A 24,391-nucleotide genomic window follows, 5' to 3' on the forward strand; every position below is an offset into this window, starting at 1 on the left:
AAGGCAAAAAGAAGGATGCTCTCTCTCTCTCTCTCTCTCTCACACACACACACACACACACACACATGAAAAAACAAAAACATCTCTTCCACCGCCATCATCATCAACAACAAAATAGTAGCAATTAACAATGATTGGTTGTTTATATCTCTCAATATCAATTGTCACAATTTCCCAATGAAAAGACAATGATAAACAAAATGTATAAAAAATGTGACTCATCCTTTTACTCCATACAAGAAATGTACCTCAACATCAAGAATACAGATTACCTCTGGTTAAAAGTTTCAAAAAACGTATTTCAAGCAATAAACCTCAAATGCAAGTTGGTATAGTCATCTTAATATCTAACAAAATAGACTACAAAAGAATATTAATCAACAGAGATGGGAAAGACAATGCATATTTATCACAGGAAAAATATCAACATGATATTTCCTTTATGTTTATCTTTGTTCCATACAGGAAGGAAGGTAGCCTCATTTGTAAAATAAACATTAATACTTTTTAAATCACACATTAACCATCATATACCAAGTGTAGGAGGCTTCAACTACCTTCTCAAAACAGTGGAGAGTTCATCCAGAGAAAAACTAAAAAATGAGAAATACTAGAGTTAACTAATGTCATGACTCAAATTAATTCAACAAATAGATACAGACCATTATGCTAAGCATTAAAGAATATACTTTTTTTTCAGTACCTCACAGAATTTTCTCCAAAATCAACCTACACAGAAACAAAACAAGTCTCTAAAGATCCAGGAAAATTTAATTCTCTCAGATCACCATGGATTAGTGATGAGTATCATAAACAATGATCAGGAACTACAGAAGGCCTACAACCTCATGGAAAATGAAGAACTCTTAGTTTAATGACATAATGGATCAAGACAAAAATAAAGAAATTGAATACTTTCTAGAATTCAATAAAAATTTGTACACAGCAATCTTAAATTCACAGGACACCGTGAAAGAGCTGCTAAAAGCAAAGTTAATAGCACTATGTATTTATTTAAGAAACTGGAGAGATTTCATACAGGTAAGTTAACGGCACACCTAAAGGCTCAACAGCAAAAATAAAAAAAAAAATGTTTAAATACATCCAAGAAATTATTCTCAACTGAGGAAACTTGAATGGCAGAAAAGCACCTAACGAAATGTTCAATATCCTTAGTCATCAGGGAAAGGCAAATCAAAACAATCCTGAGATTCCACCTCAAAATAAGAGATTAAACTACTAATGTAAATAGGATAATGATAGAGAATTTAGAAAACATAGTTGTTTAATAAATTCAACAAGAAAGGTTAACCATTATCCAACCAAATAAAAGGGCATAAAGAAAACATTCAAAAAATAAATGAATAGATAAATAAATAATGAAAAGAAGAAATAACAGACACTGACGAGGGCACACTTTAAAAACTAGCACTCCACAAAATCAAATAAAAATGACTATTTTTCTGATATGTAGTATTTACCAGAGTGAAATCATGACCAGATAAGCAATTTTCATAGACCCATGTCATCTACTATAATAGAACAAGTCATTTAAATATTTCCAACTACAACAAAGCCTATGTCCAAGTTGGTTTTAGGTAAAATTTCAATGGTTAGCTATAAGGCTCAATCTCTGGCAGAGCCAGGAAAACAAGTTTTGGGAGATAGGTATATCAGTGTCTGTCAGTGCCTGCATTTGGTGAGCAGATGGGATGGGTCCTCAGCTAGAGCAGTCTCCAGATGGCCCCTCCTCCAGTCTTTGCATCACATTTTGTCTCTATACTTACTCCAACGAGAAATTTGTTACTCCTTCTAAGGACCTAAGCACCCACACTTTGGTCTTCCTTCTTCTTGCGCTTGCTTCATGTGGTCTGTGAGTTGCATCTTAGGTACTGTGAGCTTTTTGACTGATATCCACTTTACAGTGAGTACATACCACGTGTGTTATTTTCTGATTGAGTTACCTCACTCAGTATGATATTTTCTCGTTCCATCCATTTGCGTAAGAATTTCTTGAATTCATTGTTTTTAATAGCTGAGTAGTACTCCATTGTATAAATATAACTCATTTTCTGTATCCATTCTTCTGTTGAAAGACATCTGGGATCTTTCCGGCTTCTGACTATTATAAATATGGCTGCTATGAACATAGTGGAGCATGTGTCCTTATTATATGTTGGAGTATCTTTTAGATATATGCCCAGGAGTGATATAGCTGGGTTCTCAGGAAATACTAATATCAATTTTCTGAGGACTGCTTTCTAGAGTGATTGTACCAGTTTACAATTCCACCAACAATGGAGGAGTGTTCCTCTTTCTCCACATCCTCTTCAGCATCTGCTGTCACTGAGTTTTTTTATCTTAGTCATTCTGACTGGTGTGAGGTAGAATCTTAGGGTTGTTATGATTTGCATTTCCCTGATGACTAAGGATTAGGTGCTTTTCAACCATTCAAGTTCCCTCAGTTGAGAATTCCTTGTTTTGCTCCGTACCCCACATTTTAATAAGGTTTTTTGATTGTCTGGAGTCTAATTTCTTAATTCCTCTAATTTCTTTGTATACATTGGATACTAGCCCTCTATCAGATATAGGATTGGTAAAGATCTTTTCGCAATCTGTTGGTTGCCATTTTGTCCTATTGACAGTATTCTTTGCCTTACAGAAGCTTTGCAGTTTTATGAGGTCCCATTTGTCAATTCTAGATCATAAAGTATAGGCCACTGGTGTTTTGTTCAGGAAATTTTCTCTTGTGCCCATATGTTTGAGGCTCTTCCCCACTTTCTCTTCTAGTAGTTTCAGTGTTTCTGGTTTTATGTGGAGATCCCTGATCCACTTGGACTTCAATTTTGTACAAGGAGATAAGAATGGATCTATTTGCATTCTTCTACATGCTGACTTTCAGTGGAACCAGGAGCATTGTTGAAAATACTGTGCATTTTCTACTGGATGCTTTTACTTCCTTTGTCAAAGATCAATAGTCTATAGGTATGAGGCTTCATTTATAAGTCTTCAATTCTATTCCATTGATCTTCTTGCCTATCTCTGTACCAATACTATGCAGTTTTTATCACTATTGCTCTGTAGTACAGCTTGAGGTCAGGGATGGTTATTCCCCCAGAAGATCTTTTATTGTTGATGATAGTTTTCACTATCCTGGGTGTTTTGTTTTTCAAAATAAATTTTAGAATTGCTCTTTCTAACTCTGTGAAGAATTGCGTTGGAATTTTGATGGGGATTGCATTGATCTGTGGATTGTTTTTGGCTTGATTGCCATTTTTACTATATTAATCCTGGCAATCCATGAGCATGGGAGATCTTTATATCTCCTGTGATCTTCTTCAATTTCTTTCTTCAAAGATGTGAAGTTCTTGTCATGCAGTTTATTCACTTGTTTGGTTAGATTCACACCAAGGAATTTTATATTATTTGTGACTATTGTGAAGGATGTCATTTCCCTAATTTCTTTCTCAGCCTATTTATACTTTGAGTAGAGAAAGGCTACTGATTTGTTTGAGTTAATTTTATATCCAGCTACTTTGTTGAAGTTATCAGGTTTAGGAGTTTTTTGGTGGAAATTGTGGGGTCACTTAAATATACTATCATATCATCTGCAAATATTGATATTTTGACTTCTTTCTTTCCTATTTGTATCCTTTTGACTTCCTTTTGTTGTCTAATTACTCTGGTTAAGACTTCCAGTACTATATTGACTAGGTAGGGAGAGAATGGGGAGCCTTGTCTAGTCCCTGATTTTAGTGAGGTTCCTTCAGGTTTCTCTCCACTTAGTTTGATGTTGGCTGCTGGTTTGCTGTAAATTGCTTTTACTATGTTTAGGCATTGTCCTTGAATTCCTGGTCTTTCTAAGACTTTTATCATGAAGGGGCATTGAATTTTGTCAAATACTTTCTCAACATCTTGTTAGATGATCATGTTTTGTTTTTCTTTGAGTTTGTTTATATAATGGATTACATTGATGGATTTCCAAATATTGAACCATCCCTACATTCCTGAGATAAAGCCTACTTGATCATGACGGATGATTATTTTGATGTGTTCTTGGATTCAGTTTGTGAGAATTTTATTGAGTATTTTTGCATTGATATTCATAAGGGAGATTAGTCTGAAGTTCTCTTTCTTTGTTGGGTCTTTATGTGATTTAGGCATGAGCATTATTGTGGCTTTATAGAATGAATTGGCTAGTCTTCGTTCTGTTTCTATTTTGTAAAGTAGTTTAAAGAGAATTGGTATTAGGTCTTCCTTGAAGGTCTAATAGAATTCTGCACTAAAACCATCTGGTCCTGAGCTTTTTTTTTTTTTTTTTTTTTTTGTGGGGAGACTTTTAATGACTGCTGTTATTCCTTTTGGGGTTATCAAACTGTTTAGATGGTTTGTCTGATCTTGATTTAACTTTGATTCCTGGTATCTTTCTTCAAAATTGTCCTTTTCATTAAGATTTCCAGTTTTGTTGAGTACAGGCTTTTGTAGAATGTACTGATGATTTTTTGAATTTCCTAAGTTTCTTTTATTATCTCTCTCTTTACAGTTCTGACTTTGTTAATTTGGATATTGTCTCTGTGCCCTCTGGTTAGTATGGCTATGGGTTTATCTATGTTGTTGATTTTCTTAAAGAACCATCTCCTGATTTTGTTGATTCTTTGTATAGTTCTTTTTGTTTCTACTTGGTTGATTACAGCCCTGAGTTTGATTATGTCCTGCTGTCTACTCTTCTTGGGTACCTTTGCTTCATTTTGTTCTAGAGTTTTCATGCATACTATCAAGTTGCTAGTGTATGCTCTCTCCAGTTTCTTTTTGTAGGCACTTAGAGCTATGAGTTTTCCTTTTAGTACTGCTTTCATTGTGTTTCATATATTTAGGCATGATGTCTCTTCATTTTCTTTAAATTCTAAAATGTCTTTAATTTCTTTCTTTATTTCTTCCTTTACTAAGTTATCATTGAGTAGATCATTGTTGTTATTGAAAACCAGCCTTTGTCCATGGTGATCTGATATGATACATGGGATTATTTCAATCTTCTTGTATCTATATAGGTCTATTTTGTGACCAAATATATGGTCAGTTTTGGAGAAGGTACCATGAAGTGCTGAGAAAAAGGTATATTCTTTTGTTTTTGTTTGAAATGTTCTACATATATCTGTTAAATCCATTTGGTTCATAACTTTTCTTAGTTTCACTGTGTCTGTTTAGTTTCTAATTCCATGATCTCTCCATTGCTGAGAATGGGATATTGAAGTCACCCACTATTATTGTATGAGTTGTAATGGCTGCTTTGAGCTTTAGTATAGTTTCCTGTGCATATTAGGGCTCCTGGGAGTCCAGCTTCCTCTATGATCCTGGGGGTGTTATAACTCCTGGGAGTCCAGCTTCCTCTCTGATCTTGGATTTGTTAGAGCCCCTGGGAGTCCAGCTTCCTTTGGGTATTGTGAGGTTGGTTGTAGAGGTAGTGGCCAAGGTCTGCTCAGTACAATGATTCAGATTGGAAGGAATCTGTGCCAATGGGTTAGGGTAAGGTGTCTTCATGAGAGCAGACCAGCTAAGAATCAACTGCTCTAGGTGCAGTGGGTTCTCAACTGCACTGAGTGCAGCAGATCCTCTGGGATGAGTCTGAATACTGTGTCTTCCTGAGAGCAGACCAGCTATGAGTCTGCCCCAGCAGGAAGAGCCCGTTGGAGGAGGCAGAATCGGAGTGGTATTCTGGAGGGCAGGATTTTGGTGGATGATGGGTCCCTAGTGCACTGCTAGTTTTCCAGCTGCAGCTCTGGGAATTAGGTTCATGGTGAAGGGTTCTTACCAACTGTTCTGAATGCTGCAGTTCCTCTGGGATGGGTCAGAATATGGTGTCTTCCTGGGAGCAGACCAGTTATGCGTCTGCCACAGCAAGAACTTGCCAGGTAGAATCTATGCATAGTTTTCATGAACATTAGAATAAAAGCTTTAATTCAGAATTTTGTATGTTGATTTCCAAACTCATCTGTGAAATAGGATACAACTGAAAATGGAACCTTCCAATGATACTACTGATCTACCACAGCAAAAACCAAAAATGCATACTTCTAAATCACGGTTTAACCTCATTAAACATTTATCTAGTCATTGTTAGAAAACTTAAGGGTAATGGTAAAATGAGAATGCATAGAGCATCTAAAATGTTTCTGACACAAAACATATGAAAGTTTCTGACAGTATGGAAAGCCCAAACCTAAGAATGATATGACTAGAAGAAGGTGAAAGTTCCAACCTGAAAATCCCAAAAAATATCTTAAATAAAATCTTAGAAAAATATTTCCATAATTTAAACAAAGAAATGCCTATGAATGTAGGAATCTATATTTTAGTTTAGAAAACACTGAATACATTGGACCAGAGAAGAAATTCCTCTTGTCACATAATAATCAAAACATGAAATGTACAGGACAAGGATTGAATTCTAAAAGTAGAAAGGGAAAATGGCCAAGTATAATATAAAATGATACCTACCAGAATTACAACTGAATTTTCAGCAAATACTATACAAGTCAGAGGTATATGGACAGATATCTTCTAGACCCTAAGAGATCACAGATATCTCTATAGACTACAAGTTTAGCAAATGTTAAATCACCATATATGAAGTGAACAAGATATTCCACAACAAAACCAAATTTAAATAATATTGTTTCACTAATCCAGTCCTATAGAGGATACTAGAACAAAATCTTCAACAGAAGGAGAGTAACAACACCCAATAAAACACAAAACTTAACAATTTAACATGAACAAAACAAAAAGAAGAAAATCGCTCTCCCTCTCTTTCTCTTTCCAAACCACTCTCTCTTACACACACATAGGACTAAAATAAAAATAACAGGAATTAACAATCATTGATCATTAGTATTTTTGAACATCAATAGACTCTACCTGCCAGTACAAAAACATAGAAAAACAGAGTGAATTTGTTAACAGGATCTATCCTTCAGCGGCTTACAAGGCTTACAAGAAACACAACTTTACCCACGATAGCAAAAACTATTCTCAGCAATAAAAGAACTTCTGGGGGAATCACCATCCCTGACTTCAAGCTGTACTACAAAGCAATAGTGATTAAAAACTGCATGGTATTGGAACAGAGATAGGCAAGAGGATCAATGGAATAGAATAGAAGACCCAGAAATGAACCCCCATACCTATGGTCACTTGATCTTTGACAAAGGACCTAAAACCATCCAGTGGAAAAAAGACACCATTTTCAACAAATGGTGCTGGTCCAACTTGAGGTCAGCATGTAGAAGAATACAAATTGATCCGTACTTATCTCCTTGTACAAAGCTCAATTCCAAGTGGATCAAGGACCTCCACATAAAAACAGCTACAATGAAACTAATAGAAGAGAAATTGGGGAAAAGCCTGGAGCACATGGGCACAGGAGAAAAGTTCCTGAAAGGAACAACAATGGCTTGTACTCTAAGACCAAGAATTGACAAATGGGACCTCATAAAACTGCAAAGCTTCTGTAAAGCAAAGGACACAGTCAATAGGACAGAGTGGCAACCAACAGATTGGGAAAAGACCTTCACCAACCCTACATCTGATAAAGGGCTAATATCCAAGATATACAAAGAACTGAAGTAATTAGACTCTAGACGATCAAAGAACACTATTAAAAAATGGAGCACAGAGCTGAACAAAGAATTCTCAACTGAGGAAGCTCGAATGGTTGAGAAGCACCTAAAGAAGTGTTCAGCATCCCTAGTCATCTGGGAACTGCAACACTGAGATTCCACCTCACACCAGTGAGAATGGCTAAGATCAAAAACACAGGTGACAGCACATGTTGGCGAGGATGTGGAGAAAGAGGAACACTCCTCCACTGTTGGTGGGATTGTAAACTGGTACAACCACTATGGAAAGCAGTCTGGCGGTATCTCAGAAACTTGAACATAGTGTTACCTGAGGACCCAGTTATACCACTCCTAGGCATATACCCAAAAGATGTTTCAACATACAACAGGGACACATGCTCCACCATGTTCATAGCAGCCTTATTTATAATAGCCAGAAGCTGGAAAGAACTCAGATTTCCTTCAACAGAAGAATGGATGCAAAAAATGTGGTACATTTATACAATGGAATACTAACTACTCAGCTATTAAAAACAGTGAGTTCATGAAATTCTTAGAGAAATGGATGGAGCTGGAAAATATCATCCTGAGTGAGGTGACCCAATCTAGAAGAATATACATGGTGTGCACTCACTGATAAGTGGATATTAGCCCAAAAGCTCACAATACCTAAGACACAAAGTATAGACCACATGAAACTCAAGAAGAAGACGGAAGACCAAAGTGTGGGTGCTTTGGTCCTTTCTAAAAGGAGTATCAAATGTTTCAACCAGAGTTCCCAAAGTCTAAACCTCCAGCCTGAGGGCACAAAGATTGGGACTCATGTCTCCACCTGTATAGGTAATTGAGAGTTACCTTGTCAGACATCAGTGGAAGTGGAGGGCCTTGGTCCCCAAACGTTTGGATCTCCTAGTGTTGTGGAATTCGAGAACAGGGATATGGGACTGGGAGGATGTTTGGAGCATACCCTGATAAAAATAGGAGGAGGGTGTATGGGATAAGGGGCTTTACGGGAGAATGCGAGAGGAGACAACATTGAAAGGTAAATACGTAAAATATCCAATAAAAAAAAAACAGATAAAGGGTCTAAAAAAAAGAGAGCTTTTATTTATTTCAAATTATTTTCAAAAGTTTCTAGGAGATGCTAATTGGCTAAGATCTTATTTGAAGCTCTCCACAAAAGAATTTAAGTCTCTGTTTAATATTCTCAAGAGAGATGTAAATCCTAATTTCCCTCAACAACTAATTGACAAAAGAGAAGCAATCTCACAAAAAGTAGAAGAAACTATTACTAATCAATATAGTATATAGTCTGATTAGTTGTCGGCTGTGCTATAGCAGTCTTTGATAAAAGAAATTGTTATTATAGATTTATATTTCTTTAAATAGTGTCTTCATGACTCTCTGAGTGTGGAAGGAGCGACTGTTGGCGCTTCTGCCCTGATTTTACAAGTCTGAAAAATTGGCTTTAAAAACAAAAGAGGGGGAATGGTATCCCTGCAGAAGGAGTCCCTCTGAAATGCTCTCCATCATGCCTTGTTCACTTTTAACTCTAAAACTGAAATCTCATGGCAAATCTGCTGCTGACTGCCTCTAGATTCACCGAGATCAGTAAAAACTAAGCCACAGATATGGGGAAGGACCCTCTTAAAAGGGAATGGCCCAGACCCAGTTCCCTTATGGGGCCGAGGATTGATATGCCTGTTTGATACCATAGAAGACACAGCTAACCAGCTACCAAAAAGATTAATGAAATAAATAGATACCCCCACAAAGCCAGGCCCAACCATAAATAAGATGAATGACAATTTACATCCAGGGAAGAGAAATCCCCCTGAGAATTCCCTTCTTTTTCCTTTCTAGGTAAAAATGAATCACCCGTGATGTCTGCTGTTAGAAATTCTAATCCAGATGCTGGCCTCCGAAATTATACTACTCAGACCTTCAAAGGGCCATTGACAAGAACATCAAACAGCTAGAGATTGACTTCACTAATCTGAAGAAACCCCTCATTTCATTCTCTGAAGAGACCTCCAAAAATCGCAAAGATCATTATTGGCCATGAATTACTCTATTACAATAGACAAGGCTGTGTTCAGCTCTTGACTGTATACAGCCCTTAAAGAAGAATGTTGCCTTTACATAGACAAGACAGGGAGGGTTAAAGAGAGCATGAAATAGACCAGAGAAGGCTCTGAGAAAAGTCAGAGAGAGAAAGAAAGATGAGTGCTGGTACAAGAATTGGTTTTCAACCTCTCCATGGTTGTCAATCCTACTCCCTCCCATCTTGGGACCATTATTTGGGTTATTTTTGCTTATTTCTGCTGGTACCTGGGTCTCAAATAGGCTGACCACTCTGTGAAACAACAGATAAATAATTTGGTAGCAAAACCTATTAAGATACATTATCATAAGTTTGCTATGAAGGACCATGAGACTCAAGATGAGGTTATTACTTTATATAGGGTGTTCCCAAAACCCATCTCTGCCCAACCTAAAAGAGGGGACTTCAGCCCCTAGACCAAGCAGAGAGGAGCCACCCAGAACCCCCTCTGAATGGTGATCTGAATTCTTGCTTAGGCTGCAAGGCTAATCACTGCAAGGGAATATAAATAAAAGATAAAAATATCTCTCTGGGTTCCCTGAGGGACAAGCCTGACTGCATAGGGGTTGGTTGATGTCAAAAGTATCCCCTCTCCAGGAAAAAGACATCAGGACGAGTATGGCCCTCATGCCTCACTGGACAACGACAGGGGGACCAGAGCCTTTACAAGGTCCCCTTCAATTACTGGAGGTCAGGCCTCTTTCCCCGCCTTTACAAGATTAGAATTGCCACAGCCCTTCTATACTTAGAGAAGGGTGGAGATGTCAGGGACAACCCTGCTTACACACTGAAGGCCTAAAATCAGCCATAGGCCTAAAATCAGCAATAGGCCTGTCATACATGTATACTAACACCAAGTCTTGGGTCTCAGTGGAAAAACATTGAAACAGATGGCTATAAGCTATTGTAAACAGACAGCTTTTGTGGAAATTTACCAGCCTGAGTAGTCATAGACCTTGTAAATAGGTAGCCTTGGCAGACAATACCAACTTAGATAAGGACACGTGAATCATAGGCAGAGTCATAGTGATCTGTCCCCTGAACCTTCACCCAGCCAATAATACCCTGTTCTGAAAGATATCTGTATTCCCCCTGAATCCCTATGCTCCAGTGTCATCCCCTTCCCCACATTCTGCCTTTCTGTGTTTATAACCCCTGTGTGAATGAATTACGATTTCATAAAAATAAATAAATTATAAAAAAAAGAAACACAACTTAGCAAGAAGGATAGATACTACCTCAGAATGAAGGGTTGGGCAAAGTTTCGTCCAACGCAAACCAATAAAAGAAACACCCTGGAGTACCTCTTCTATTATCTAATAAATATCATTTTTAAACTGAGAGTAATAGAAAGAGATGAAGAAGAACACATCATACTTATCAAAGGGAAAAAAATCCACCAAAATTATGTCTTAATTTGGAACATCTATGCCACAAATGAAAGGGTACCCATTTTTATAGCACAATGAACTACAAACTCTAATAGTGAGAGATTTCAATACCTCACCCTCATCAATGGATAAAACATCACAACAGAAACTAAGCAGCAAAGTAATGGAATAGTTATTAAGGATCAAACAGATCCAAAAGATACAGAAAACTTCACTCAAGCAGAAAAGAATACACTTCGTTCTCAGGTATTCATGGAAACTTCTCCACAATTGACCATATACATCACAAAGCAAGTGTGAACTGGTAAAAGAAGACTGAAATAATCACTTGCATCTTACCAGATTATCTTTGATTTAAACCAGATTTCAACAACAACAGAAACAACAGAAAGCCTATAAATTCTTGGAAATTAAAGAACATTCTGCTCAATCACCACTGTGTCAAACAATAAACATAAAAAGTAATTAAATATTTTTAAATGAACTCAATCAAAATGAAGGCACAAAATACCCAAATTTATGAAAGTAGTGCTAAAAGAAAGTTCATAACATTAAGTGCCTTCATAAAGTAATTGGATTGATCTCATATTATCAACTTAATAGCACAGCTGAGGGGTCTAGAAGAAAAAGAATCAAACACACTCAAAAGGAGTAGATTGCAGGAAATAATCAAACTCCATGCTTAAATCAATCACCCAGAAAGAAATACTACAAAGAATTAACAAAACTAAGAATTTGTTATTTGGTAAAATAAAAAAGATAGACAAACTGTTAGCCAACATAATTAATGGCAGAGAGACAGAATCCAAATTAACAAAATCATAAGTGAAAACAGAAAAACAACAGACCTTGAGGAAAGTAAAAGAAACATTAGATCTTATTTCAGAAGCTTGTATTCCAAACAATTGAAAAATATAAGTGAAATGGATGATTTTATAAGCTGATAACACTTATTAAATTTAAATCAAGATTAGGGAAACTATTTAAATACTTCTAAAACCCCTAAGGAAATCAAAGCCATCATTAAAATGTTATAACAAAAGAAAGCCCAGGAACAAATGATTATATTTCAGAACATTCCCAGACATTCAAAGAAGAGCTAATACCAATACTGCTCAAAATATTTCACAAAATAAAAATAGAAGAAACATTGCCAAACTTATTATATGAGGCCATAGTCACCCTGAAATCTAAATCACAAAAGGACTCAACAGTGAAAGAAAATTTCAGACCAATTTCCCGTATGAATATCGATGGAAAATTTTCAATAAAATGCTCTCAAACTGAATCCAAGAACATGTCAAAAATATCAATCATAACCAAGTATGCTTCATCCCTGGGTGAAGGGATGGTTTAATATTTGAAAATACATTAATGAAGTCTACCACAAAAAGAAACTGTAATAATAAACCATATGATCATATGATTAGATATTCAGAAATACTTTGACAAACTTTAACACTGCTGCATGTTAAAACTCTTCGAGACCTCAGGGATAGAACAAACACACAAAACACAAAACACAAAACACAATATATAACAAGCCCATAGTAAACAACGTAATAAGTGGTGATAAACTTAAAGCAATCCTACTAAAATCAGGGAACAGGCAAGGCTGTCTACTCTTTCCCTGTCTCCTAAATATTGTACATGAAGTTTGAGCTATAGCAATAAGAAAATTGAAGGACATCAAGGGATCGAAATTGGAAAGAAGAGAGTCAAATACTGCTATTTTCAGATGATATCATAATATACATAAGTAAACCTAAAAATTGTACCGGAGTACTCCTATAGCTGATAAACACCTTCTGCAGTGTGTTTAGCTACAAAATTAACTCAAAATAAATCAGTAGCCCTCAATTATACGCATGAAAATTGGGCTAAGAAAGATATGAAGGAAAAAAATGTTGTGTGCAATAACCACCAATAATAAAAATATCTCTGTGTAACTCTTAGCAAACATATGATAAGCCTATGACAAGAAGTTCATGTCACTGAAAACAAATTGAGAAAAATATCAGAATATAGCAGGATTTCCCAGGCTCATGGATCAATAGGATTAACATAGTAAAAATGGCAGTTTTATCAAAATCATTCTACAGATTCAATACAATTCCCATCAAATTTCAAATACAATTCTTTACAAAGCTTGAAATTGCAATTTTCAGCTTCATTTGGAAAAACAAACAAGCAACAAAATAATAGGATAGCTAAATCAATCATGTGCAATAAAAGAACTTTTGGGAGTATCATTATCTTTGATCTCAAGCAGTGCTATAGAGAAATAGCAATAAAAACTGTATGGTATTGGTATAGAAACAGAGGAGTTGATCAATGGAAATGAACCAATGCCTGAGACATAAACTCACAAACAAACAGACACCTTATTTAGGCAAAGAATCCACAATCATACAATGGAAATGTGAAGCATCTTCAAAAATTGTGCTGATCTCACTAGATGTTTGCATGTAGAAAAATGCAATTAGATCCATATTTATCACTCTTCACAAAACTCAATTCCAATGGAATCAAAGTCTTTAATATTAAACCAGATAAACTTAATGTAATCAAAAAGAAAGTACATAATAGCCTTGAAAACATTGGTACAGACAACAACTTTCTGAACAGAATACCAATGGCTCTGGCTCCATGATCAACAATTCATAAATGGAACTTCATAAAACTGAAAATCTTCTATAGGACAAAGAACACCATCAACAGGACTAAATGGCGTCTTCCAGATTGGGAAACAATCTTCGCCAACCTGATAGCCAACACAAGATTTTTATCCAAATATATAAATAACTTAGGAAGTTAGACAACAACAATCAACATCACCCAATTATAAATGTTATATCAGGCTAAACAGAGAATTCACAGCAGAGGAATTTTTAGTGGCCAAGTAGCACTTAAAGAGATGTTTAATATCCACAGCTACCAGTGAAATGTAAGTCAAAGAATCCTGAAATACCATCTTATACCTGCCAGAATGGGTTCAATAATATTTCAGTTGGTGGCACATGCTATCAAGGACTTATTGCAAGGGGAACACTCCTCCATTTCTGGTGGCAGTGCAAACTTGTACAACCACTTTGAAAATCAATTTGGTGTTTTCTCAGAAAACTAGAAATAGTTCTACCTCAAAACCTAGCTATACCCCTCCTGGTAATGTACCCTAAAGATATCCCACTCTACCACAGAGAGACTTGTTCAACTGTGTTCATATCAGTTTTATTCATAATACCCAGAAACTGGAATCAACTAGATTTCCCTCAACCGAAGAATGGATAAAGAAAATGTGGCACACCTACAAAATGGACTACTATTCTGCTACCAAAAAAGAGGAAAAAGAATAGTAAAGAAAAAGAAAAAAGAAACACATCTTGAAATTTTTAAGCAAATAGATGGAATTTGAGTATGTCATCCTGAGTGAATAGGCCATAGCCAAAAAACATGGGTCTTTATACTCACTTGTAAGTGAACATTAGCCCAAAAGTTCAGCATAACCATGCTACAATTCACAGACCCCCCAAAACACTGGATAAGTGAAATCCTAGGGAAGGATGTACAAATATTACAGAGATGATGCAACTAAATAGTCTTAAGAAGTCAATTAAGGGAAAGAATTGTGTAGGAGAGAGTATAAGGGGGAACAGGGAAGGTGGACAAGTACGGGGAGAATGGGTCAGTCAGGCCAGGGAGTGAGAATAGAAATTGCTGAGCAGCTTCTCTGGGACTTGCTGGAGGCCTGAGAAGGGTAAGTATATAGGAAATATACGGTGATGATCCTAGCTGAGATTCTAAGCATAGTGAGATATAGAAACTTAATTATTACCTTGCTTGTTCTTTTGACTATTTGTGTTTATTATCTTGCTTGTTCCCTGACTATTGGCATCTATTGCATTGCTAGTTCCTCAACCTAGAACTGACCTTAATACTTGTATGTAATCAAAATGGCATAAAAGTAGATTGGGGAAAAGTAAAAAAGAAGAACCCTGCTCCTCCAAAAAAAAAAAAAAAAAAAGAAAAGAAAAGAAACTTAATTGGCCAACTGCTGTAGCTAGGAGAGTTTCCAAAGGAAGGGAGGGGACATCAATCCATTCAGGAAAGCTTCAACCAAATATTTGTCTTGCGTACAATTATGTACAGGGACTAAGATGAAGCACAAAATGTGGGAAGAGCCAAACAATGTCTTTTCCAACTTCTGTTATGGAGGCAAATTTTTCAACTATAAATAATACTCTTGTTATGCTTGAAGAGAGGAATGTAGCATAACTGCCTCCTGAGAGGCTTCATAAAGCAGTGGATGGAAATAGATTCAGTGACCTATAGCCAAAGTATCAGAATGAGTTTAGGGAATATTGTAGAGAGTTTCAAAGAGAAGAGGGCAAGCTAGAATTGTCAAGGACACTACAAGAAGACCCACAGGGTCAAATAACCTGGAATACTTGGAACTCATAGAGACTTGGCCACCAACCATGCTGAAGCTGGAACTAGGCTCCCTTACTACACCTTAATAGTAAATGTACAGCTTGGTCTTAATCTGGATTCTGTCACAAGTGGAGCAGCAACTATCTCCATCTTTGTGCCCTGCCACCGGTTTATTTCCCCTACTTTAGATGCTTCATTGGGCCTCAGTGCTAATCCTGCTGGAACCAGATGCCCCAGGGTGAAGCAATATCCACGGGACAGCTGCCCTTACCTGATGGGAAGAGGGGATTATTAGGGGTTGGTATTTGTAAGGATAGAACTGGGAGAAGAGGGGGGATAGGGGCTGTGATTTAGAATGTTAAAGTGAATAAAAAGTAAAGTATTGAAAAATAGATAGCATTTACATTTTTAAATAAAATTGAAATGTGCAAATGTGGTAATACAGTAATCTTTAGTATTCTAAAGAAATATTCAGGAGAAAATATTGTGTTCCTGGATTCTAGAATAATTAGACAAAAATATAGTTCAAGAGAAAGCAAGAGAGTTTATTATTTTAAATAACAGTTCTTCTGATGCTTTTTACTTTATAACATGACACATCTTTTCCTTTCCACAAAGGACTTTTGAGAACTATGTAAATAATGGAGAAAAAATCAATCTGATCATTTTTATAAAAAATACCCTTACTTGTCATGTTGGAAATTTCATTTTCTGGGCAGGGTTTACAAACAAAACAGCAGACAGCCTTTCCTTCCTGAGGAAATTTTCTGAGTCCTGGTCTGCAAGGCATACTACATATTGAAGGTAGAATCTGAGAAAAATAATATGCATTATAAAATTAAGGACAATATCATAATGAAAAAACAATCAGTGACTAATACAATATAAATACACTGGGAAAAATCATTTAGCAAACATGTATCATATTAAATTTTCTGCTTTATTTTTTTTTTACAGATAAAATGTATGAGTGTATGATGATTTATACATTAAGAAGCATCCATAGCAAGAACAATAATATCAACTGAGTAGACCCCACATACCTCCCAGGGACTAAGCAACCACCCAAAGAGTACACATGGAGGGACCCATGTGTACAGCTGCATATGTAGCAGAGGCTGGACTTATGTGGCATCAATGGGAGGATAGGCCATTGGTCCTTTGAAGGTTCAGTGTCCCACTGTAGTGGAATTCCATGGCAATTAGGTGGGAGTGGGGGTCTGCTGGTGGAACATCCTCAAAGAGCTAGTAGGGATAAGATAGGGGTGTGCAGAAGGGAAACCTGGAAAAAGAATGACGTTTGAAATGAAAATAAACAAAATGTCCAATAAAAAAGAAAAAATAAAGATATTTAATTAAGACCTACATTAAAAAAAAAGAAACATCAATAAAAAAGTGTAAGAGTAAGAAAGAGAATATCTAGGGTAGTGTGAAGTGAGTCAATAATTGACGAAATATCAAACATTTATCCCATGCAAAGCAAAATAGAGAATATTTTAAGTAATTGTGATACATGTTAAGCACTAAAGTTAAGACTAAATTACCTGATCTATATCTGTAGCCCACTGTATCATTTCCTCAGACATATATAACTGTTGACCACTTGGAAAATGATCTGAAAATCTTCCTATTTTTATTTTAAGTCCATAGTCTTCTGGAAAATCCATGATATAGAAAATGTCATACTCTGTATCCTGTTTTAAATTCTGGTTCATGTTGACTAGGTCTCCAACAGGATTTACAAATTGTAAGTTTTTCAGAAAAGAGAACATCTAAAACACATTTGTTACATTAATTTCAACTATGCTTACACAACAGCACAGAAAGTATTAAGTTTAGAATGTCCCCAACTTTTATTATCCTTCCCGAAAATATAACTTTACAAGAGGTATTCAGTACTAAAGACGAAAATAAAGTTCGTGTAAATGTAAAGTTGTGCTTTGTTTACAAATACAATCTTATTGCTGGATTTGATGCTCTAAAATGTACACTCCTGAACTTTATGTTTGGAGAGTAATGATGCCTTCTGTAGTTGTTTTTTTTTTTTTTTTTTTTTTTTTTGGCCAATTGTGTTATTTGATCACAGGCAGTGGAATTGAAATTGGTAATATGTGAAATTAGTGCAAAAGCACTTGATATTATTTTGGATCCATTCAGTAAATTGATCTTCAACATTTCAATAACATAAAACGTCATTTACTTATTGCTATCTAAAAGTTTCACAAGATAAATTAAAACATGAGATGTGGCTTAAATATCTGGACAAAAAAATTATGACTTATATTATGAATGCTGACTTTCATGCCTGTGTTGACTGTATCACAATTTATGACACTAACATAATCTGCTACCTATGCAATGATAGAGTATAGGACTATATACATTTTTTTTGGGAGAATTATTTACATGGCTTTAGTCCATGTGGTTCTATTAACAAATTCCAAGTGTAGTATATATACATATGAGATTTAGTGTAAAACTGATTACCTTCCGAGAGTCAAGTTCTCGTTCCTTCAAAGCACTCTTAGACCATGTGTCTACTTGTTGCAGAAGGATCTCATGGAGTGAGTAGGCCACAGCATACATGGCATTGTATAAGTTATAACATGTATCACTCATGGCCATTCCAAGTGGTGTCATGAATAACCATTTAAATACAGTTTTGGTTGGACAATTCTTCAGCTTCTTACAATTAGATGGTGGTGAAGAACATCTAAAATATGTCCACCATAGTTTGGCAAAGGAAAATTCACTGCTGTAGTTTGAAGGGTAGACTGTTTGTATAAAATTTTTAAAACCAGATATCTCACGTTGCTGGTGTGAAAAAATGAAAGTCCCATGGGAGGAGTATAGCAAAAAATCTCCCCTAATTGTGATCATATCAAATTGTGACACACTAACCCAGATTCTCCAAATGCGTTCATATTTCAGTTTAATTAGGATAAACTCTAAATAAGAGTCTCTGTCTCCATAAACTATCACAATTTTTGCTAATGACATTTTGATTTGCTTAGAATACATAGCATATTCGCTCAAGAATTTTTTCTGAACATTTTGGATAATAATGGCAAATGATAAACAGACAATGTTTCTTTGCATTTCTCCTCTCAATTCAGAAAGGAAGTGAACTCCATGGTCATCATCTGTAACCATCACTCCTATCCAGTTCCATCTGAAGTGAACCAGTAGGGACACCATGGCTAGTGGTAGAGATGTGTCCTTGGGAGATATCTGATAGAGATGTGGAAATTGTTCATTATCACTCAGAAGAAGATGAAAATGACCACAGTAAAGCTGAAAGATATAGAACAGAGTCAACAATGTGAATATGATGTAATCCAGAGGGTTTCACCTAAGATCTGAGTGTGCTTGAGCAAAGGATAGTTATTTTGGAAAGTGTTTATTCTACATCTCATTATTACAATTATATCCAACTTCTCTAAACAAGAACAAGGAAAATAAGTGTTCTAGTATAACATTTCACATTGCTGTGGTCTCCCATGCCCATTTATGATAAAATTGTTTTGTTTGCCACAAAACATATCTGTGTATTTATGCTTGATAGACCAGAATAAACATATGTCCTTTCTCTGACTTTTAACCTGCCTTGGCACTTAGAAAGTCTCACTGAGTTGAGATAGTATTTCCTTAAAATTAATTCATCTTGAATTACCTCAGGAATTCCAGAGATGTACAGGAATGGTCCAAATGCTGTAGATACTGCCCATATAGGTGCTGTAAGTACAATTAAATATCTTCTCTGATTTGTGCAGTAATAATTAGGATTAAGTTCCTTTCTTTTCAAGTCCAAGCCAGTTTTCTCATCATGATATGATAGGATACAATCAATCTTAACTAGCAGAGAAATGTTGGGTAAAATATGAAGGTTCTTATTTATTTCTTCCATGGCAAAATAAACAGAGAAAATCAAATAGATGGTCTTAGGTGTCAGCCTGAAAAAAGAACAGTAGAGAATATAATTCCTAAAACTGTACAAGCACAAGCTAGATAAAATGCTAGCATACAGAGAGGGAATCAACAGAAAAATACGATTTATATACAGGTTTTAACTGACATGAAAGAGAATATAACACAAGTTTACAAAAAAGTAAATTTCTGGTGGTTTATACAGCCTACAAAAACAAATTATAAGGCTATCACAAGCCTTCTTCTCTTTGTTCATGATGATGGCATAGGATATGTTTAGGTGTAATCTGACAAACTATAATCATATTTGCAATTTCCTCTACAATTCATGTTTCTATAACTTAATGATGTTACTTACAAATACCTAAAACACAACTTTAAAATATTTGCTAATAGTTATTTAAGCAGAATATCTCTTTGTACTACCAATACTCTATCCACACAAGATTCCCACTTGAGATTATAAATTTGTATTTAGTTTTGTTGAATCTCTGCCATGTTTTTGAGAGTCCTAATTTATTCACTTTAGTCTAATATTATATTGATTTGAAAGTAGACTATAAACCATATAGGTTAGTTCGGAATTCAATATTTTACCTTTATAAATCACTTGCTTTATCAACTGTGATGACATGTTTATACCACTGATACTAGCATCCAAGTATTGCTGACAAATAAACGTTGAATAACTATACAACCATCTCTGTTGTATAAACACTATATAGGAAGGGAAACATTCATCAGTTTGAAAATATGTTTGCTATGTAATATACAAGGCTTTATAGAAACTTAGATACAATAATCCTACTCTGTTATATATAAGTAAATGATCTTGATCGCAGAAAAACTTAAAAAATCAGATGTATGTATGCATCCATAATCCAGTTTCAACATAAAAAAGTTGCTTTGTGTTGTTAAATTCTAGATCAGAAATTCTTGCCTTGATATTTTCCTTATGACTAATAAGTAAGAAGAAATTAAAACATTTCTCTGGATCTGACTGCTTCTGCACCATGTGAAAGGACATGTAGTGAAAATTCATGCAGTTTAAATTTTTAGAGTGCTGGACATAAAACTTCACATACTTTTAAAGATGACACTGAGACATATTGTCTTATTAGCTATCAAAATTTAAAATTAAATTTAAATGAATTACAAACACCGTTTCCTTGACATACATGGCAGGACTTATCTGAAATAATATCTAGCTTTTCACAGGCTTATGCAAGACTTGCAGATGTATTCTGGATGATTTTTTTGTTCAAATAACTCAACTTCCCCTACATTCTTTATCATCTGTATGTGATCTGAACTTCTGGTTCATTTTCTCCATCCTACATTTTACTGTGATTATTGATTTTTTACTATTAATCATTTTCTCTATCATATCAACCCATTGTTCTACCCATTTGTTCTAAAATTTTTCTTTAATCCAAAGTCACAAATATTTATCATTGCTATATCAATATCATTCTGTCATATTCTGTTTAAAAGTGAATAGAAGCTTTATCTGAAATTGTTAACTTCAGTGTGCTAATATCTTCCTCCCTCCCTCTCTCCTTCCCTCCCTCCCTTTCACACACACACACACACACACACACACACACACATACACACACAAATATATGTATATATATATATGTATATATATATGATGCTATTTTGAAATATGATTTTAATGAATTTTTGAAATGTTATTTTTGACAAATTTACTACAACATTGCATGAGAAATTATCACATTTTTTTCTATTGAAATCTCAAATACAGTAACCCCATTAAAAAAGAGATATTACAGAAAATATATAACAGTATATGTAAAGTATACTCAATCCCCATAAACACATGTAATATTATTAGGAAAGAGGAGAAAGAGATTTAAGTGTTGAATGAGTATAGTAGATCAAAAAATACAGTAAAAATGAGAAAATTTTGAAATCTGTAAATGAAAATATGTCTTCGTAATGAAAAAATTTGTACCCATAGTACTTCTCTCTCAACTTTCATCATGTATCACAGACAACATATTTTTTCTAGCATAAAAAAATAGAAATAGCATGTGATAGCTTGTGTGGGCATCTTCCATTATAGAAAATTAACAAATTATCTGCTGGGATATGTAGATGCTTCATAATTTTTAAATTGAGAACTTTGCCTAAAGTTCTGACATTATTAACACAGCAAATAGGTGGTCATTCCTTTGAAACAGAATGTAAAATAAAGGAAACAGAAAATTCTCTTTGTGAGAAAATAGTTCTTTTAGTTCTGACTTCGGCTGCAGGATTCATAGACCACAAAATTTTGAAAATTATGACAGATTATTTGAACAAATCTGTTTATCTTCTTCATACATATAACTAAAAGTAAAGGAAGATATCCAAATGACTGGTGTGTAAGAAATGGGCATCCATGCTGACAGAAGAAACATTAGCAGATAAATAAAGACCATATTATTATAGTCTCTATGAGATAAGCCAAAAGCAGTGTTTGTTACTATTTTTCTCAGGGACATCCTATGACACAATAAGTTGGAAATCGGCACATTAAGGGAGTTTTTCTAGTAGCAAGGTCAGTAGTGTGGGTCATTCCTTCAACAGCTACCTATAAATTTAGACTCAAAAATGAAAAACAAGAAGGTACACATAAAACAACCAGGACTAAGAAAATAACCAGCACTGAAACATAAAATAAATTTTGGTTATGTCCTAGAAAGAGAGAGCCAGAAGACACATGGTATCATTTACTACATCCCAGTACCTCTAAAATGTTTTGTCTCCCATGATAAAGCAAAATATGTAAGTGAAATATGCACTTACTGCTTGTCTAGATTCCAACTGAAGTAATCATTCTTCACATAACCCTGCTTTGTGTAAATAGAAAAGAAACAATAACTCTCTGCATCTCCTAGACCATGTTCATTGTCTTTTATTCTCCAAAAGCATCTGGGGTCACTCAAATGACAAAAAATGAAGGAAATCTTCAGAAACAAGAAGACAGAAATCCAAGAGAACATTTTTTTTCATATCTGTAAGATATCTGCCTGAGCAAATACAGCATATAGAGTCAGGCAGAATCTCATGTATCAGTTTTGTGTTAACACATCCAGGTGTCACTTTTTATTACTGTAGTTACTGCTAAAGGACACATGTACTTCTCTTAGAAATTTACTTTTAAGTTTTTTTGTTTGCCTCTAGAGGATTCATAAGCATTCTCTGGCCTTAGGCTCAGCATCTGAGTTCATATGTTCAGGTGACAAATAATGGGCAATAACTTTCTTCATGATTATCCTTTTCCTCCTTATCCATTATGATTACATTTATGTCAGTAGAGATGAATGTCAGGCATAATCCCTCTTGGGCAAATTTTCTAAAAGCCTAGTTCATCCAACCAGTTTTCTGATAACCATTTGAAATAGTTAACTCTAATTACATCAGGTATTCCAAATGAGTTTTACAGAAAATTATGCCAGTGACTCCAACTGAACTCAACTGACCTCAATAATAAACAAATTAACAATATCATGCAATGCCTGCATGTGTCCCGAGCACTTCTAGATATTAATTCTATAAGGTTTCTTTTATGGTGATTTCCTTTTTCTTTAATTCATAACTATGAATAGAGTTACATTTGGGTCAGGGTTATGGAAGAATGCATAATTTGAAATTAAAATTTTCACAATCATAGTCTACAAAATCTGATTTTATAAGGAAATTTAAGGCTAGTAAAATTTTAATTTCATTTTTCTTTAGGACAGGTTAGACAACAAGTTGAACACACAGAATATTATTTTTAAATTACCTCAATGTTTATTAACCTTAACTGTTATATTGACTAAGAATTCAAGTCTAATATAGTATAAGAGTGATTTACATAATGATTCATCATTACAATTCATCTAAGGCCTAGTTTATATTCAGTTTGAATTACCATTTAAAGTTAGTTATAAATATTTTTATTTATTTCTCTTCTGTGGTAATTTCCTTTATGTAAGGTTTTGTGAGGGAATATATGTATATATATATATATATATATATATATATATATATATGCAATAAGTAGGTAGAAGTATTCATGAAAGGGGTGAAAAATCTCACTATAAAAACCAGTTAAAAATGCAGTGTATGTGATGTGGCTGGGCATATAATCAATTGATTTTTTTATTAGTATCATTTGTTAGAATACAGTTTTGAAAATATATGGGTTTTGCTATTCATTTGCTTTAGGGTTTTTTTTTTCTTTCCTGGTCACTACATTATATTTCATTGGCCTGATTGTCATATCTTTAAAAACTTAATATTTTACTTTTTAGTTCTTCAATACTCTATTTTTACACAATTTTTGATTATAATCACCTTCTTTTCTAATTTTTTTTAGTTCCACACTTATCATCCACAGAACTGTGTGTCCTTTATTTTTTATACCCATCAAATCTACTTTTGCTGGAAAAATTGTTTTGGATAAGTGATCTGTCAATGAATTAGAGTCATGTTATTAAGTGTATGGATTTTATTAAAAAATAAAAAATCTGTCTTTCTTTCCTAGGGACTAAAATTTCCACTCATTAATACCAATGATGGAATGTGTTTACAGCTTTCATCTTCATATTTGGATGTGGTCTTTCTTGGATTTGCAAGGGTTTGTATTTCCTGGTAAAGTCCCTGGGATTTTGTACCTGTCCTGGGATATGTTTTCTGCTAGTCATCTACCACCTCTGTAATTTACATTCAATCTGCTCAAATTACTGCAGTAATTCCCATGCTCTGAAGAACATGAACTATGATTTTCTCAGACTCGAATATTGTGTAGTTTCTAATTCTCACTCCTTAATTTCAATCATTTCTCTCTGTTAATTATCATATACAAATAAATAGAAAATTACGAGATATGTGTTGAGAGCTCTCTTGGGTTATGTAATTAGTTTAAG

General features: G+C 34.7%; 1 protein-coding gene across 1 annotated transcript in view; it reads right to left on the reverse strand.

Annotated features, from left to right (window-relative positions):
- Positions 1-22,480, reverse strand: part of LOC114627018 (vomeronasal type-2 receptor 116-like) — a 32,341-nt gene extending 9,861 nt beyond the window's left edge. The window contains exons 1-5 of the mRNA XM_028774680.1: positions 22,284-22,480; positions 19,216-19,495; positions 18,030-18,836; positions 17,087-17,314; positions 16,230-16,353 (exon numbers count right to left, since the gene is read on the reverse strand). Of these exons, the coding sequence (XP_028630513.1) occupies positions 16,230-16,353; positions 17,087-17,314; positions 18,030-18,836; positions 19,216-19,495; positions 22,284-22,480 (1,636 nt within the window). The remainder of the gene's footprint in view (positions 1-16,229; positions 16,354-17,086; positions 17,315-18,029; positions 18,837-19,215; positions 19,496-22,283) is intronic.
- Between the last annotated feature and the right edge of the window lie 1,911 nt (positions 22,481-24,391).

The sequence above is a fragment of the Grammomys surdaster genome, unplaced genomic scaffold (genome assembly GCF_004785775.1).
Source record: "Grammomys surdaster isolate TR1022 unplaced genomic scaffold, NIH_TR_1.0 242, whole genome shotgun sequence".
Taxonomy (NCBI): Eukaryota; Metazoa; Chordata; class Mammalia; order Rodentia; family Muridae; genus Grammomys; species Grammomys surdaster.